General features: G+C 35.3%; 1 protein-coding gene across 1 annotated transcript in view; it reads right to left on the reverse strand.

Annotated features, from left to right (window-relative positions):
- AGMO (alkylglycerol monooxygenase) overlaps positions 1–15,623 on the reverse strand; it is a 263,397-nt gene that overhangs the window by 114,978 nt on the left and 132,796 nt on the right. Inside the window, exons 9-11 of the mRNA XM_006085039.2 lie at positions 12,989–13,123; positions 11,108–11,224; positions 4,537–4,619 (exon numbers count right to left, since the gene is read on the reverse strand). Coding sequence (XP_006085101.1) covers positions 4,537–4,619; positions 11,108–11,224; positions 12,989–13,123 — 335 coding nt within the window. The remainder of the gene's footprint in view (positions 1–4,536; positions 4,620–11,107; positions 11,225–12,988; positions 13,124–15,623) is intronic.

Below are 15,623 nucleotides of genomic sequence, written 5' to 3' on the forward strand. Positions count from 1 at the left end.
TTAGGTCTTTTTGTGTACCATTTACTATTTTTACATACTCCAAAGTTATAGACGTACATTACTATGCTACCTGCTGGAATCTGTATTGGCTTTCCTCTCACTTTTCAACCCATAATCTCCTGACCCCAGAAGTAATTTTTATGGTGTGAAATATTTGTCAAGTTTATTTTTCTTATTCCTATGTGGAAATCCAATTTTTCCAAGACCATTTACTGAAAAACCAGCCTTTTCCCACAGCTCTGCAGGGACACCTTTATCACAAATCAAGTCTACATATAAGCATAGATCTCTTTCTAGGTTTTCTGTTCTAATCATTGTGCTAATAAAACATGTCTAATTACTGTGGCTTTATAATAAATCTTGATAGGGAGTTATGCAACTCCTGTTTTTTTTTAACCTCAACACTGTGTTGGCTATTATTGAACAATCTACATATATTTTAGAAAGACCTTGTCAAATTCTAGGAAGAAACCTTTCACAATTTTAATTCAGATTGTATTGAAATGTAATATATGGCCTAATATATGGTGACAGAAGATGGTTTTACTTTGGGTGGTTGACACATGGAGTAACATACAGATCTTGTATTATAGAGATGTATCTATGAATAGAGTTATCTCTCCATTTATTTAGCTCTTTATTTATTTTTCATGATATTTCAATAGTTTAACCATGTTTATAAAGAGATTTCATACTCATTTTTTTAGGCTTGTATTTAATTGGTATTTGATATACTTGATGCTGTTGCTTATACAGTCATGTATACAGTAATGATATTTCAGTCATCATGTAGGATGGTGGTCCTATAAAGCCGGGGACACTTAAGGGTAAATGGTTTGCACTTCTTCTCCCCAACCAGAAGGTAAATAGCTGAAATCACCCTACTCAGGGAGACAGATAACAGAAATCCTCTTAGTGCAGCGGTTCTCAACCTGTGGGTCGCGACCCCTTTGGGGGTTGAACGACCCTTTCACAGGGGTCGCTTAAATACATCCTGCATATCAGATATTTACATTACAATTCATAACAGTAGCAACATTACAGTTATGAAGTAGCAATGAAAATAATTTTATGGTTGGGGGTCACCACAACATGAGGAACTGTATTAAAGGGTCGCAGCATTAGGAAGGTTGAGAACCACTGTCTTAGTGCCAATTGCCAACCACACCCAAGGACAGATGAAGTTAAGAGGATAAATCTCATTTTGATACATCATCATAAAGCTGATGAATATTTTATTGAGATCCTCCTCTAACAACTCTAATTGCCCAGCCTTAAAAAACCCTAAAAAAAATGAAGGTCGAGAGTATCCTCTGCTTTCCAGGAGCAAGCCTGCGCCTCCCACCCCTTTCTTTCCCCACAGGCATGCATCTCCTGAATTCTAATGGACCCCATGAGGCTTGCAACCAGGGCAGCAATGGTCAGTGCAGTTCATCCAAGGCAACCCCCTGAACCTGCCCCTAAGATCCCCTTTTCTCTCACTTCTTATTGAGCCAAAGCAGAACAGCCTAGGCTTATTTCCCCAACCCTTTATTGTTTCATTGTCCCCAGTCTTAATAAACATCCTCTAAAATTAAAAAAAAATTATAAAGGAGACGAAAAATTCTTATTGCCTAGTGAGTCTTAGCCCGTATAAGGTTGTAGTGCAATGCATTACTGTTTTGTGCTGGTCTTACTTTATCAAAAGTAAAGCTATAGACTAGAAATGCCTGGAGGCTCTCACCTGTCCCTGGTGAGCTTCCGAGGGACATCTCCCCTTTCTAAACCAGTGTTGCAACAGAATGGACCCTAGTGATTATTACTATATCGCAAAACACCCTTCAGCAATAACCATTGGGAACCTTTGACTTACATGCAGGTCCTGGAGTGTATAAGGCACACAAGGAGGTTTGGGGCAGAGAGAAAGAGATAGACACAGAGAAAGGGAGGGAAGGAGGAATGGAGGGAGAAAAAGGGAGAGGGAGAGGGAGAGGGAGAGGGAGAGGGAGAGGGAGAGGGAGAAGGGGAGAAGAAGGGGGAGGGGGAGAAGAAGGGGGAGGGGGAGGGGAAGGGGGAGGGGAAGGGGGAGGGGGAGGGAGAGAGAGAGAGGGACCTGGGGTTTTTCTGCTTTTATAGGGGTTTAAGGTGGGGCCTAGGGTTTCATGGGCTCACTCTTTTTAGGTGAATTTAAAGTGTGGGAAGAGAAAAAATAAGTAGTCCAATGGTCAGTTTTTCAAATCAACCAGGATCTCCGGAATAAAGGAGCCTCAGTAGGGAGAGGCCACATGGCTCTTTATCTGGTAGGATGTGGCGATTATTCCAGAGAGCCTGCCTTGAAGTGGATCTCTTTAAAGTGGATGCTTCAGCAATCAAAGCTTATGTCAAGCACTTTTGATACAAAAAGGAAAGCCAACTGTCTTTTTTGTAGGCTTACACTACCATTAACTACTCACATGTTTGATATGATGCTGTTGTAAACAAACTTACTATGCTGCCAGTCGTATAAAAGTATAGCACATCTAGTTACAGCAATAGAATAAACCATTCAGGTTTGCATAAGTACATTCTACGATGTTGGCACAAACACAAAATTGCATAATGACAAATTTCTCAGAATGTATCTTAGTATGAGCTCCTGAATAAAGCCTGAGGAGTTTAGATTTTTAAGTGATTATATACAAGAAGAATAATTGGATATTATTGTAGACAGCTTTCTTATTTTGTCTAGTATCTGTATCCAGAGAGACAAAACCAATCTTCATAAAAAAAATGAAGCTATACAATTGCTATTGGCTGATTGTCAATTCTATTAAGTGCATTCAAATGATAGAATGGTGATGTTTAGTATGTGATTCAGATTTTTTGGATCTGAGTAAGTATTTCAGGTAGACTTGAGACACATTTTTCCATTTTCCTGTTTTATGGCTCAGTATGTACTTGACTTCTAGTGTAGAAAAGTAGGATAGAGAGCCAAACAAAATGAATGGTAAAATAAACACCATTTTTAAAGTATTGAAGGAAAAAGGTTTAGAATTCTACACGTTGTTTACATATGGCTATGTGAAATGTGCCAGCTGCATCGTTCTCTACCAAATGTTTCTATGGAATGCATATTATAAACAGTTTCATTAACCGGAAGTTCATTTGGAATTGGATCTTGATGAAACTCCAGAGTCTTGTGCTATTCCAGAACCTGAAATTAATGATTATTGATTATCTATTTGGAAAACAATAATACCACAACAAAGATAAGATTTCAAGAATGACAGACTTTTTTTTGCAATTTTTCACCAAGTAAATTCTATAATTTCTGAATTCTGGACCATATGGCTTGGCTTTGTGTTCTGTTCAATATTTTACTGTCTGTTTGACTTTCTTAATTTATAAAATGTGCTTTATATCAATATTATCTGAGTATTGTTATAAGTATTAATAACCACTATATATGTTAATTACCTAAATGTTGGTATTAGTATTAATATTAATGATTGATAAATACCGAGCAATAACAAAAAAAGTATTTTTTTATATACCTCATGCCAAAAAAGCAATTTAAAATTGTTCAAGTGAATGTATTTTATGGCCTGGGTAGTATTTAAAACAGGATTCCTTAAATAAAATATCCCGTGTGAGGGTTAAGGATATAAACTTTAAATATATACACATTCAGACATATATTAAGAACTATTCAAATGGCAAAGGAAAAATACTCAAATGTGTTCTATATTTTATTAAGTATTCAGAATTATAGTCTATGTTTTGCCAAATTAATCATTATATTCATAGATTTTCTTTAATAAACTGAAAATCCCAATTTTCATTTAAAAGCCTTAGATTTAAAATGCACCCTTGACATAAAATCAGATAAACTGCTACTCTGTTTCATTGAAAATACAAGGGTGAAATTGTAGTTTTGAAACAGAATTTTTGGACTGGAACCCGGATTCTTTGTCTGCTGGAATCGAAGAATGAATCCATGGACAGAAAATGTCATAGCAAAGGTAGAAATTTATTGAAGAACAAGTACAGACTCCCACGTGTGGGGAGGGAAAAAGTCTCACAGAATGGACTCCCACGTGGGGAAGGGGGAGGGTCCCACTGAGTTCCTTTTCCCTATGGCTTATAAAGGCTACAGATCCTGGTGCCTTGATATCCCCTCTGATTGGTCACTATTCCCTTAGACTGGCTACTATAGTAACTCCTGAGGCCCTTCTCCTTCATTGTTCTCCTATTCCTTCTGGGCTTTCTTCCTCCTCCTTTATTTTGTAAATATAGACCTTTCTTAGCTACTTCCAGCTCCCTTGTCTTATGGAAATGTAGCTGCATCTGGCTTCCTTGTGTTATGGAAATGTGCCTTCTCCCAGTCTGTAGCCCTGTGTTTTTCCATGGACCCCAATTCTAAAAATTCCCTAAGCCTGCCTATATTCCCCTAAAGTTCCTGTTTCAGTTTCAACTTTATTTCTTCAATAACAAATGTTTGGTGAATAACAAAGTTTCACATGTATTTTTAAATATACATTATAAAATTATATAAAAAGAAAGAATTTCACATCTTGCCTTTGATCCAGAAGAAATCCGATGGAGGTCAAGGTCAGGATAAAGAAGCAGACCCTCAGAAGGAGAGTGAGCTGAGTCAGTGCCTGTCATACAAACACACAGACCAACAGGTTTTTTAGGAGAGTTACCGAAAGGTGCATTAGAATTGAAAGCTGACATGAAAAACAGCCCCAAATACACCATTTGTCACTGACATTTTTCAAAGAGGTTGACATTTTCAAAAAGAAGACATTTGGTTTCCCTAATGTCATTTATCTCCTTGGATGCTTGAAGAATGAATTAGACAATTTCATAATGATACTTTACTTAGTGTTTTTTTTTTCTAAAAATTCTCCTTTAAAGTTTGACTTTTATAATTCTTTGAAGTACCAATGCCCTCGTGTATAGAGAAGTCACTTAGTTGGAGTGCGGGTGAATTTCCCGCCAAAATATAAGATGGCTCTGTCTTTTGGTTTTGTTCCATCCACCAAAAGGGTGGATTACAAACAAATATTTGGTAATACACAGTTACAATTGGCCCGAGTTTACACGTTTCCCGCACTCCACCGCAAATCTATATGAACCGAGTTAAAGACGGCTCCCGCGGAGTACGCGCAATTCACGCGAGCCGACTTAACTCGTTTCCCGCACTCCAAGTGTTAGATTTTTGTGAATAAATACCACATTCCAATAACTATTTTTAATAAGGCCAATTCTTTGTGGTTTTAAACATAAAGCTGTCTTGAATACAAAAATATGTAAAGGAGAATGTCTTTATGAGTGCAAACACATAGATGAAGACAATTTCACACACAGAAATCTATACATTTGAAATCTATATGTTTATATAATGTCAAAAGTATTATATTTGGAATTATAGTAATAACAATTTTGCCATAATTATAAATAAGTTATGCATTCTTTAACATTTTTACTTTCTTATTTATTCTTAATTTTTATTTATTGATGTTAGAGAGGAAGGGGAGAGAGAGAGAGAGAGAGAGAGGGAGAGAGAGAGAGAGAAAGAGAGAAACATAGATTTGTTGTTCTACTTACTTATGCATTCTTGTATGTGCCTTGACTAGGGATCAAACCCACAACCTGGTTTGATTTATTAGGATGATACTCTAACCCACCGAGCTGATCTATCCAGACAGGGCTATGAATTTGTTTACATGTCAAAAATAATAATAGTGTTTATGGAAGACCTACTATTTTATAGCTTCTATGCCAGGGGTGGGCATCCCCTGGCACGCGTGCCAAACATGGCAGGCCAGTAACTTTTGCTGGCATGCGAAAGCCTCTCTTATAATCTTCCACTTACAATTTTTTTCTTAATATCGACTTTTTTATTTTTCAGATAAATTCAGTGTAGGTGCATCTTAGATAAATAAATAATTTTATATAACAAGTTATCTTAAAGACCATAGACATGGATTGACAAGAGAGGGGAAGAGCAATTTCTATCCTCTGCCTTAACTATCCCTGCCTTCATAGATCCGACCAGTGTTTTGGTTTCATCCATATACGCTTGTGAATCTTTGTTCTCAGTGATGAATTTGTTAAGTCTTGTAATAGGAGTAGCCTGATGGATGAAAGTAGTAGCTCGTGCATATCTCTGAAGGTCACGAAATATAAACCTGATGTAAAATCTCTGTCATCAGTGATGCAGCAGCAAAAGTCCCACTGATAATATCAAACGGAGTCATAAAGTTTTCTGTCGGACTATCAGTGTACATGTATACATTAAAAAATAATTGTATTTTTCATCATCATATACTGTGTTTTTGTCATTCAAATGAATTTTATTATTTCTTCAAGGTTCTTCACATACATACACCTTAAGAGATATCAAGTAGGCGTAACATGTTCTCAAAAAATTAGGGTTGGCATGCAGAAGAATTTTGAGTCAGAGATTTTGCTGGTTTGGGCACGCACTCACAAAAAGGTTGCCAACCCCTGTTCTATGCTATGTGTTTCATATACTGTAATTCTTTTTATAGTTTCAACAACCTTTTTCATTATATCTGCTTCATATCTGAAAAAAAAATAACAAACTGGGACACAAAAAATTTAGTAACTTTTCCATAATCACCCAGAAATAAATGCTGCCATAAAATTCAAACTAGCCCCTTCTGACACCTCCTGGATCAAAGTGTGACAATGGTAGAATACATATGAGCAAGAAACTTAAAGGGAGCAGAGGCAGAGATCTAGATTGTAATTATGTAGCTAATGCTTATGGTCAGATAAAGATTGAAAGCGGATCAGTAAAAGCAAGGAGTTGGATACACAGCCCCTAGATAATTTCCTATTGAGTGATGGTGTTTACATTTCACCTTTATGAGAACACCAGAATGTAATATAACAGGTTGGCTAAAATAGTGATCAACCATTACACAAACACTTTCTCTTTTTACTGAAACAACTACAGGTAATTTCAACTCACTACTACCTAATATACATACCTATAACCTCTGTTCAAATTCGTAAACAATAAGCAAATGCCACCAGTTGTAATTACCGTTCACATCCAACATCCCAGTTCCACACCATGGTATAAATCAGCCCTATTCCCTTATGGCCAAAGTTTGTTTTTGTTTGTTTTTTTAATATGTTTATTTTTTAATTGATTTTAGAGAGAGAGGAAAGGGGAGAGAGAGAGAGAAACATTTACTGGATGCTGGAATCGAACCAGCAACCTCTAGGTGCATGGGACAACACCCACCAAGTGAGCCACACCACCCGGGGCTATTGTATCATAACTTTTAAAGTTGCTACCTGATACTGACCATATTTGGGGACAGTACTAATTGGATAAAGATATATTTAATTTCATAATTGATATAATATTTGATGTACGTGACATTTTAATGTGCACTTTCCTACTTTATTATATTTCAATATAGTAGAAAAATTACAGTTTTCATTGGAATTCACAATGATCACTTTTCTAAGTTCCTGGAGTATATGAGTATATGCTTATTAATAAGATAACTTTTGCTAATATTCTTTCTTTACTACACATTTATTACATTCATTTTGTGGCTTTAAGTTATAATTGATGCTCATTTTGGCTTACATTTAATTTTTTTCACGTTATTTCAGTTACCACCTAAAAACTTTAGGAAATTAAACTAAATCCCAATGGCCTGCACTGGAAGAAAACGATATACAGAGGATATTGACTTGAGTGGTTTCACACAGAACCTTAGCTTAATTGAATTTGTACAAATGATACTCTCTCTTATAAGAGTACAACTAAACACATTAATTACTTTTTCAAAGGGTCTTGTTAAAACAAGTCAACATGAAAACATTAGTTGCAAAATATCAGTGCCCATAATGTTTTATAGAATCAAGGGAATTTAGAACTATAATAATCGGTTCCAAATTTACACAGGATATTCTCAGATGCCTCGTTAACTTGAAATATATCATCAAATAATCTGTATAAAAACATATTTGCATCCTTGCTCATATGTCTCAGTTGGTTGGGAGTCATCCCATTCACCAAAAGGTTGCCAGTTTGATTCCCTGTCGGGGCACATGCCCAGGTTGTGGGCTCAAGCCCCAGTAGGGGTGTGTAGGAGGCAGTGATCAATGTTTTGCTCTCATATCGATGTTTCTCTCCTTCCCCTCTAAAAATCAATAAATAATCTTAAAAAAACATATCTGTAATGACAGCTACACATTTTAAGACTCTTAAATATTCAAACAGTTTTGAGTGTGTCTGTTATTTAAAGGATAGCATTGCCTTTATAATTTTACTTTGGAACTATATTTTGATTTCAAATGCGTATTCATGATATCACCCCATGAAGTGGACCCTGGCAGCTAAGGAATTGATTTTTCAAGCATTACCATACCAAAATCAACATGAAAGTCTGTGGGTCATATCACTAAACCAAACATTATATATTTAAATGTATGCATTGCATGTTTCAGAAAGAAAGGACTGAGCCTTCTACACCCTTGTGGTGGCCATCAAATTGCTTCTTTGACTCCCAAAGTTATTTATACAAAACTCGCACACATAAGACAAGCGAATATTTATCTACTCTGGTATATGCATAAACAGAAAAGGCTGTGGGACCGCAGCAGGATCCCCAATTACAAGTCAGCCACAACTTTTCTCTGTGATTATTGGCTACAGCGAATCTGGAAAAAAATATTGCTGTTGGATTTTAACATCTTTGTATGCTTTTAAACATCCCTGAGACTAGAAAGGCACTATAGAATTTTGCAAATAAGCAATCTTTTTTCCTAGTTGCACAGCATGTTTTTAGCAAAGAAAAACACGTGTGGGAAACAAGAAAATGTACCTTTCAAAAGTTATTTGTGTCAGGAATGAAGCTGTCTCCAACTCTAATTTCAGTTTGAAAAGGATTTCGACACTTGATATTTCTCTTTGTCAATATATTGACATGAGTTTCTTATAGAGTTTTTACTGCAGTTGAAAAATCCTGTGAAAACCAGGCTATACGTTACATATTTTAATATAAATAGTGTCTGGCCACATTTTTATGCAGGAAGCACTCACACTTGCTTAGACATCAAATCTCTTGGTTAACTTAATATTAAGGGTCTCTTTCAAAATCTAAATGGGTAAGTTCCCATTTTTGTTTCTATAAATTACTACAATTTATTCTGTGATTTTATTTAGTACTACTAAAATAATTCAGTAATGCAAACTGCACTCAACACTGGTCAGGATACCAAGTGTTAGATACAGGGGTGGGCAAAGTAAGTTAATAATAATAACAAATAATACCATAACTAAAATAATAAATAATAATACAAGAACAAACTATGTGTCATGTACTCACAATTATAGACCTACTTTTCCCTATCCTGTATTTAGATACAATGATTTTGCTTTTCTTCTGGTTTCATTCAACTACCTAAACTCTACATCGCATATATATTTCAGTCATAAATTAGATGAACAAATTAAGATAACAAAGTAATCAGTGATGGGTTAACTACATAATACTTGAAGAGATGATTGTGAGGCCTTAGGTTAAGCCATCAATAATTCTCAACATTAGGGTAGTTCGATATCTACAGGTGCATTGCTGAGAGTGATATAGTTCATGTTACTTCTAAGAAAGCTTTGTTCCTGAAATACATTCTTGGGTTCAAATTTTGTCTCTTGTGAAGCTAAAGGCAAACGAATGTGCTACAATGTGGAATTGGTTTCATTAGTTGTAGCGCATACGTGTATGAGGGTGCCAGCAGTAAGCCAGTATATTTCCCACCATGATAGTCTCATGACATTTCTGGTATCCTGCAGGAAGGTTTATGTATATGCATTTTTATAAGTGTTTAAAGAATATTTTTTGAAAACAAGTTCAAATCACATATTTTTGTGTGAAAATGATTTATGGAGATCTAATATTTATTTTTGCCAACTCCAATCTATTTCCCTTTTTCTATTTATTATCATCTCAATTTTTCTTCCAAACCATCCCATCCCTCCTCTCAGTCAATGAGGATCCTATGGAGCTTACCCTGTCTTCCCATTCACAGACTGAATGGCCAGTGACCCACACTTGACCTCATTGCTTGGTTCAGTGATACCCAGGTGAACCAAGCCTTCACATCAGACGGCACTGTAAAACTTTCACTCCTGGCATTTTTTGTGAGGCAGTGCTGAAAGCTAGAGCGACCTGACAGCCTCCTTGCTACCATGAAGGCTGAAAACCTGGAGGAGAACCTGCATTTTGAGAAAAGCAGAGCTGTAAGAAAGAATGAGGAAGTTCCTGATGGCATTAATTGACTCATGTGAGCTGTCAAAATTCCCAATTTAGTGAGGTTATTTCATGAGATATATGTTTTCCTGGTAACAAAGTCAAAGACACTGATTTTTTACTCTTCTGTGATTCTATGTTCAAGTTCACCTACTTCCAAATTAGATACCTTACTATAATTTATGTACCTCTTTGAACTAATGTAAATCCTTTCAGGAAGAAAATAATATAAATAAATCTAGAAAACAATACACATTTAAAAAATACCTCTGTATTTATCTTTTTATATTTTTACAATGTACTGTGTATTTAGCTATTTTTGTTTTCTAAAAACTGTAGGCAGTAAGAGTATTTTTATGTGGCAAACACACACACATACATACGCAAACAAATAAAAAACCTCCCCAGGTGGTAATGCCTGATTTAGAATCCAGATTCTAAACTCTGGTCCTGTGCTCTGGTTATCCTGAATATTCTGAATGTTTAGAAAGAACAAATGAAGTCAACCCACATTGAAAATTTTCTAATGTCAGTGTCCGGGTATGCTCTCATTGAAGGTAAGTAGGTTAACATTAATATAAAGTATTTTCCCAAACATTTCATTCTAACTTCCAAAATACTTTTTTTGTAATGGCTGAGGAATTTATTTGTGGCAAATTATTTACTCTTTATCATTTAGATCAATAGTATACCATTTGATGGAAATTCTATACTGAAGCACTTTGGATATAATTTATATTCAATAGTCTAGAAGAATTAATTTACCTGTTTTAATGGGAGATATTTTATCAAGAAAAATGACATAATTTTTCATACTATTTAAAATGGACAAAACTTACAGCTTTATTTGCAAAGGTCTCTTCATAAAAGACTAGCATCACAGCAAACTGTACAACTGCATAGATCTTCAATAGGTAAGGCGCTGACGAGGAGTAGGGAACTTCTTCCCCGGTAACCTAGGAAGACAAGGAAGAAGCCTTTCATTGATATCGCTCCCTGGCTTATTCCTCTCACTGAAATTCAGACTATGAAGAGAAGATATGCAAAAAGAAATCAAAGGTTTTGCTACCCCCCGCCCCCCCGCCACACACACACAAAATGACTCCAACATTCATTTTATGAGATAGAAAAAGTATAAAAGTTAGAACACTTGTTTTTCATTGCAGTATTCTGATTCTGATTTAATCTGCCTTATGTAGAACAAAGTAAGAATTGATTTGGCAATATGTACGGGTGATAAACATAACCAAAATAAATGTGAAAATATGAAAATATAAATAGAAAAATATGGCCATGATTATATGTACATGAAAGTATAGCAAAAGTGAAAATGGAAGGTGACTTTGGGTAGTGGAAATAATTATGCCTCAAAGGGAAATGTTGCTCTATTAGAAACAACTTTCTCAAGCTACAGAGTTTCCAAGAAACACTATGATTCTATTTTTTTAATTCAGATTTAAGCAACAATATGACTTAAAAAATATTAACTTTAGGTTATCTATTTAAAAAACAACAACAAATAGACCATAGTTAACTAGACTTTTTGGAGCTGAAGTAAGCAAAATATTTTCACTTATCTCAAGTTAGCTCTTATTATATAATTGACTGAATATAACCAAAAGGATCTGAGAAATTTCAACCTAGAATCTTTCATAACTAGATGAGAAAACAACCTTACTTATATCAGGATATTTTTGAACATAAGAATAACACCCATATGAAATATATTATTTTATTTCCTTGAAATACTGGCTAAATTTTATACTCATAGTTATCTTTGAAATCAACAGTTTTCCATTTCTTTTGTTTCTATATTACTGTTAATGGCAGTTATTTTCATAAGGAACAACAATATAAATCCTGAATAACTGGAAAGACATTCCTTTTCTGTGTCTATAAGAGGAATTCCAGAATAAAACTGAATGTTTCATTTGGTTTCCAGTGTTTTAAATCTCTAGACCTTGCTTATTTTTTTGTTTTAAAATGGGATCTCTGTATTTAATGTTTCTATTCTACTACAGAATGAATAATGGCATGGTCTAATCCAATAACTATATCTTGGTGTGGACTATAGACCTTCCATTCTGGAGACCTCAGGTTTTCATGAACAAAATAAAGGCTAGACTAACTCATCTTTAAGGATCCCTCCATCTCCAGTGGTTTAGGATTCTGTGACTGAGCTGCATGGGTTTCTGAACTACACAATGGCTCCTGGCTATGGATTTGGGTGGGTCTCAAAATCGCCTCCGCTGCTCCATCCCCTACCAGTGATGGCGAACCTATGGCACGTGTGTCAGGGGTGACACGCGAACTCATTTTTTTGGTTGATTTTTCTTTGTTAAATGGCATTTAAATATATAAAATAAATATCAAAAATATAAGTCTTTGTTTTACTATGGTTGCAAATATAAAAAAATTTCTATATGTGACACGGCACCAGAGTTAAGTTAGGGTTTTTCAAAATGCTGACACACCGAGCTCAAACGGTTCACCATCACTGCCCTAAACAATGCTCCCTGGGAAGAGGCAGTGTCTGCCTGGGCGAAGTCACCCCTCTTATTGGCCCCTAGGTGGTGTCCACTCATTAAGTTATACACCACCAGGCTGCATCTGTTTAAGAGAACATCTTTTACATGAAGTCAGCATATACACAGGCTGGCTGTAGACCTCATTATAAGAGACTAATCATCACCATCCTCAAACCCAGGAACTCTACTTACCTCGGGGATTTCTTCACTCAGTCCAAGTCTTGGTTTACCTGGTCCCCATCCTGGTCCTTTAAATATGACAGAGAACTTATTGAAGACTCCAGGTGTGGCCCAGAATGTGGTCCACATGTAAGCTAAATGGTGGAACTAGAAGAATACAAAATAGCTTATTTAAAATAAAAAATCTCTTAAAAAGATTAAATATAATAAATCATGTATTTAATTTAATGTACTTTACATATTTAAATGTTACAATAATTTGATTAATGTTAGTTAATATGCAACTGCATTAAAATTATAATTTATTTATGTATTCTGCATACCTTTAAATTTAAATGTGTCCTTGTCAATATCAGAATTATAACTTGGAAGTTAAAAAATAGGTCAATTATTTAGAAACTCAGCAAAGTAGAAAAAGTGGGTTAAGAGGCTTTGCTTCCAGTGGAATTAACTAGAATCCTGAGTACTCAATATTCATGTCAAATGACATCTTTTCTAACATCTTGCTAAATGGATATTACCTTGAACATGGAAAGATATAAATATTGCATATATGTCACTTATTTAAAAATAATTATTTACTCTATTGAGTTATAGACAAACATGTCATATGAAGGGAAAATGTTGAAAGCTATTTCTGATAGCAGACCTCTGAGTACTAAATAGGTTATATTCTGTAATAAGAAAAGAAAAACTTTGATGACTGAGTCAAAAGTTTGCCTTGAGGGTTTTAACAGGAATCCCCATTCTTCAAATAGCATATATCTGACATGTAGAGAAGTTAAAAGTAAGTCCATACATGATAAGTACCCAATAAATATTAGCTATTAGGATAATTAGCTATAAATGCCACACTTGTCATAATCCATCATAGGATTAAAAATAATCCAGAGGTTGAATATCAACTATAGACTCTAGAGATGAGTTGTATTATATTGTAGTAATAAATTCATGTAGAAAGAAGCTTTGGCTCCATACAAATTTGTGGTCTTGCTTGTATTATCACTGTCTCAAAGAATTCAAACTTCTAGGGTGAAAACGGTTTTAAAAATTGCTTAAAATATTAAATAAGGAATCTTAATTAAGGAACCATTCAGGATTTAGTGAAGCACATTTTGAGGAAAAAGAAAATGTTAGATGGAAACTTATCCTGGAGCTTTGCAATAATAATAGTAAAAATGTAGAAAGTTAATGTATTTAGAAATTATACATTAATATATACCTGTTGTGTTGTTTTGAAACCTGACTGCAATTTTATATCATACTAGACACAAACCATGAGAAGTGTATGGTAATGTTTTAAAATCAGGAGTACCTTCTCACTTATTTGCTACCCAATGCTCTGAAACTCTTGGACCCCAATGAAGAGCAGAGTGAATTGTTTATGCCAAATAATAAAGAAAAAAAATCCCAAGTTTTTTTTTTATGCTTCTGAGGACAAGGTGAGAGACTGAGCTGAATATAAGGGAATATAAATGAAAGTAGATATATGTTTTTGTAGGTTCTGGAACTCCTAATTATCACATCTTGCTGATTTGACATTTCTGACCACGTGAGTGAGCATGTAGAAGACTAAACCATGGACACTGATGTGACACTACAGTAAAGAAAATGTTTATGTGAGGGTTAGATGCCTGGAAATCTGACACTGACACAAATTCAGCAGCAGCTCATAAATACTTATGATTATCTGAATAATGTCTCTCTCCCAAATCCTAAGCATCCAACTTTTCGTGCAGTTCATGTTGTACAGTTTCCAATCTCTTTATTCAGCCTCCACATGAGCTGCTCTTCCTCAGCAAGAGTGCACATTTCCAAAGCCTTTCTATTGAAATGCTCAGCCATGAACCAGCAGCACAGACACAGCCTGGGAGCTTGTCAGAAACAGAGTCTTGGACAGACCCAGCCCTGCTGAGCAGAATCCGCACTTTCATCAGATGCTCCCACGATTCACACGCCTTTTAAGTTTGAAAGGCTCTGTCATACATGACAGAAACCAAGTTGTCCAATTCCTTGTTAATCTCCTCACAACAGAGACAAGACTACACAAGTGAAGAAGCAGCTCTCAATGTATTCTTTCCAAATTGGTTTTGATTCTGTAAAGCTTATTATTAAGAAAGTACCCTGAAATGCTTCTTTAGTATTCTCCTGAGACATATATTCTTAATAATGCAAGAGAGAGAGAGAGAGAGAGAGAGAGAGAGAGAGACCAAGAAACCAAGAGACACCAAGAAAGAAATGCTCTGGAGAAAAAGTAGCCAATTTTTTCTTTTGAAGTATGAGATAAAAATGTCTTTCACTTGAAATAGGAAGGTAATTCGCAATGGCCTTTTCTGTAAAGAGGCAGGAGCGTGTAAAATTTAAATTGAGTGAAGCAAGTTTTGGGCTTGGCCGGGAACCCATCTTGGCTAAGTTCACCCTTAACAAGGTGTGTGTAGTTGGGTGAATCATTTAAATCCTGAGAAGCTCAGTTTCATCCACCAACAATTGGAGCTGGAAAGAACCACTTCCTCAAAATGTTTTAGTAATGCTTACATCAAATATTTATGCTGAGCTGCTAGCAATGCCCTGCACATAATAACAGCTCAATAAATATCAATTTATTTTTATTTTCACTTTCTTAAAAATGTGAAAAAGTAGGTTTGAA

The sequence above is a fragment of the Myotis lucifugus genome, unplaced genomic scaffold, assembly GCF_000147115.1.
Source record: "Myotis lucifugus unplaced genomic scaffold, Myoluc2.0 scaffold_15, whole genome shotgun sequence".
Lineage (NCBI taxonomy): Eukaryota > Metazoa > Chordata > Mammalia > Chiroptera > Vespertilionidae > Myotis > Myotis lucifugus.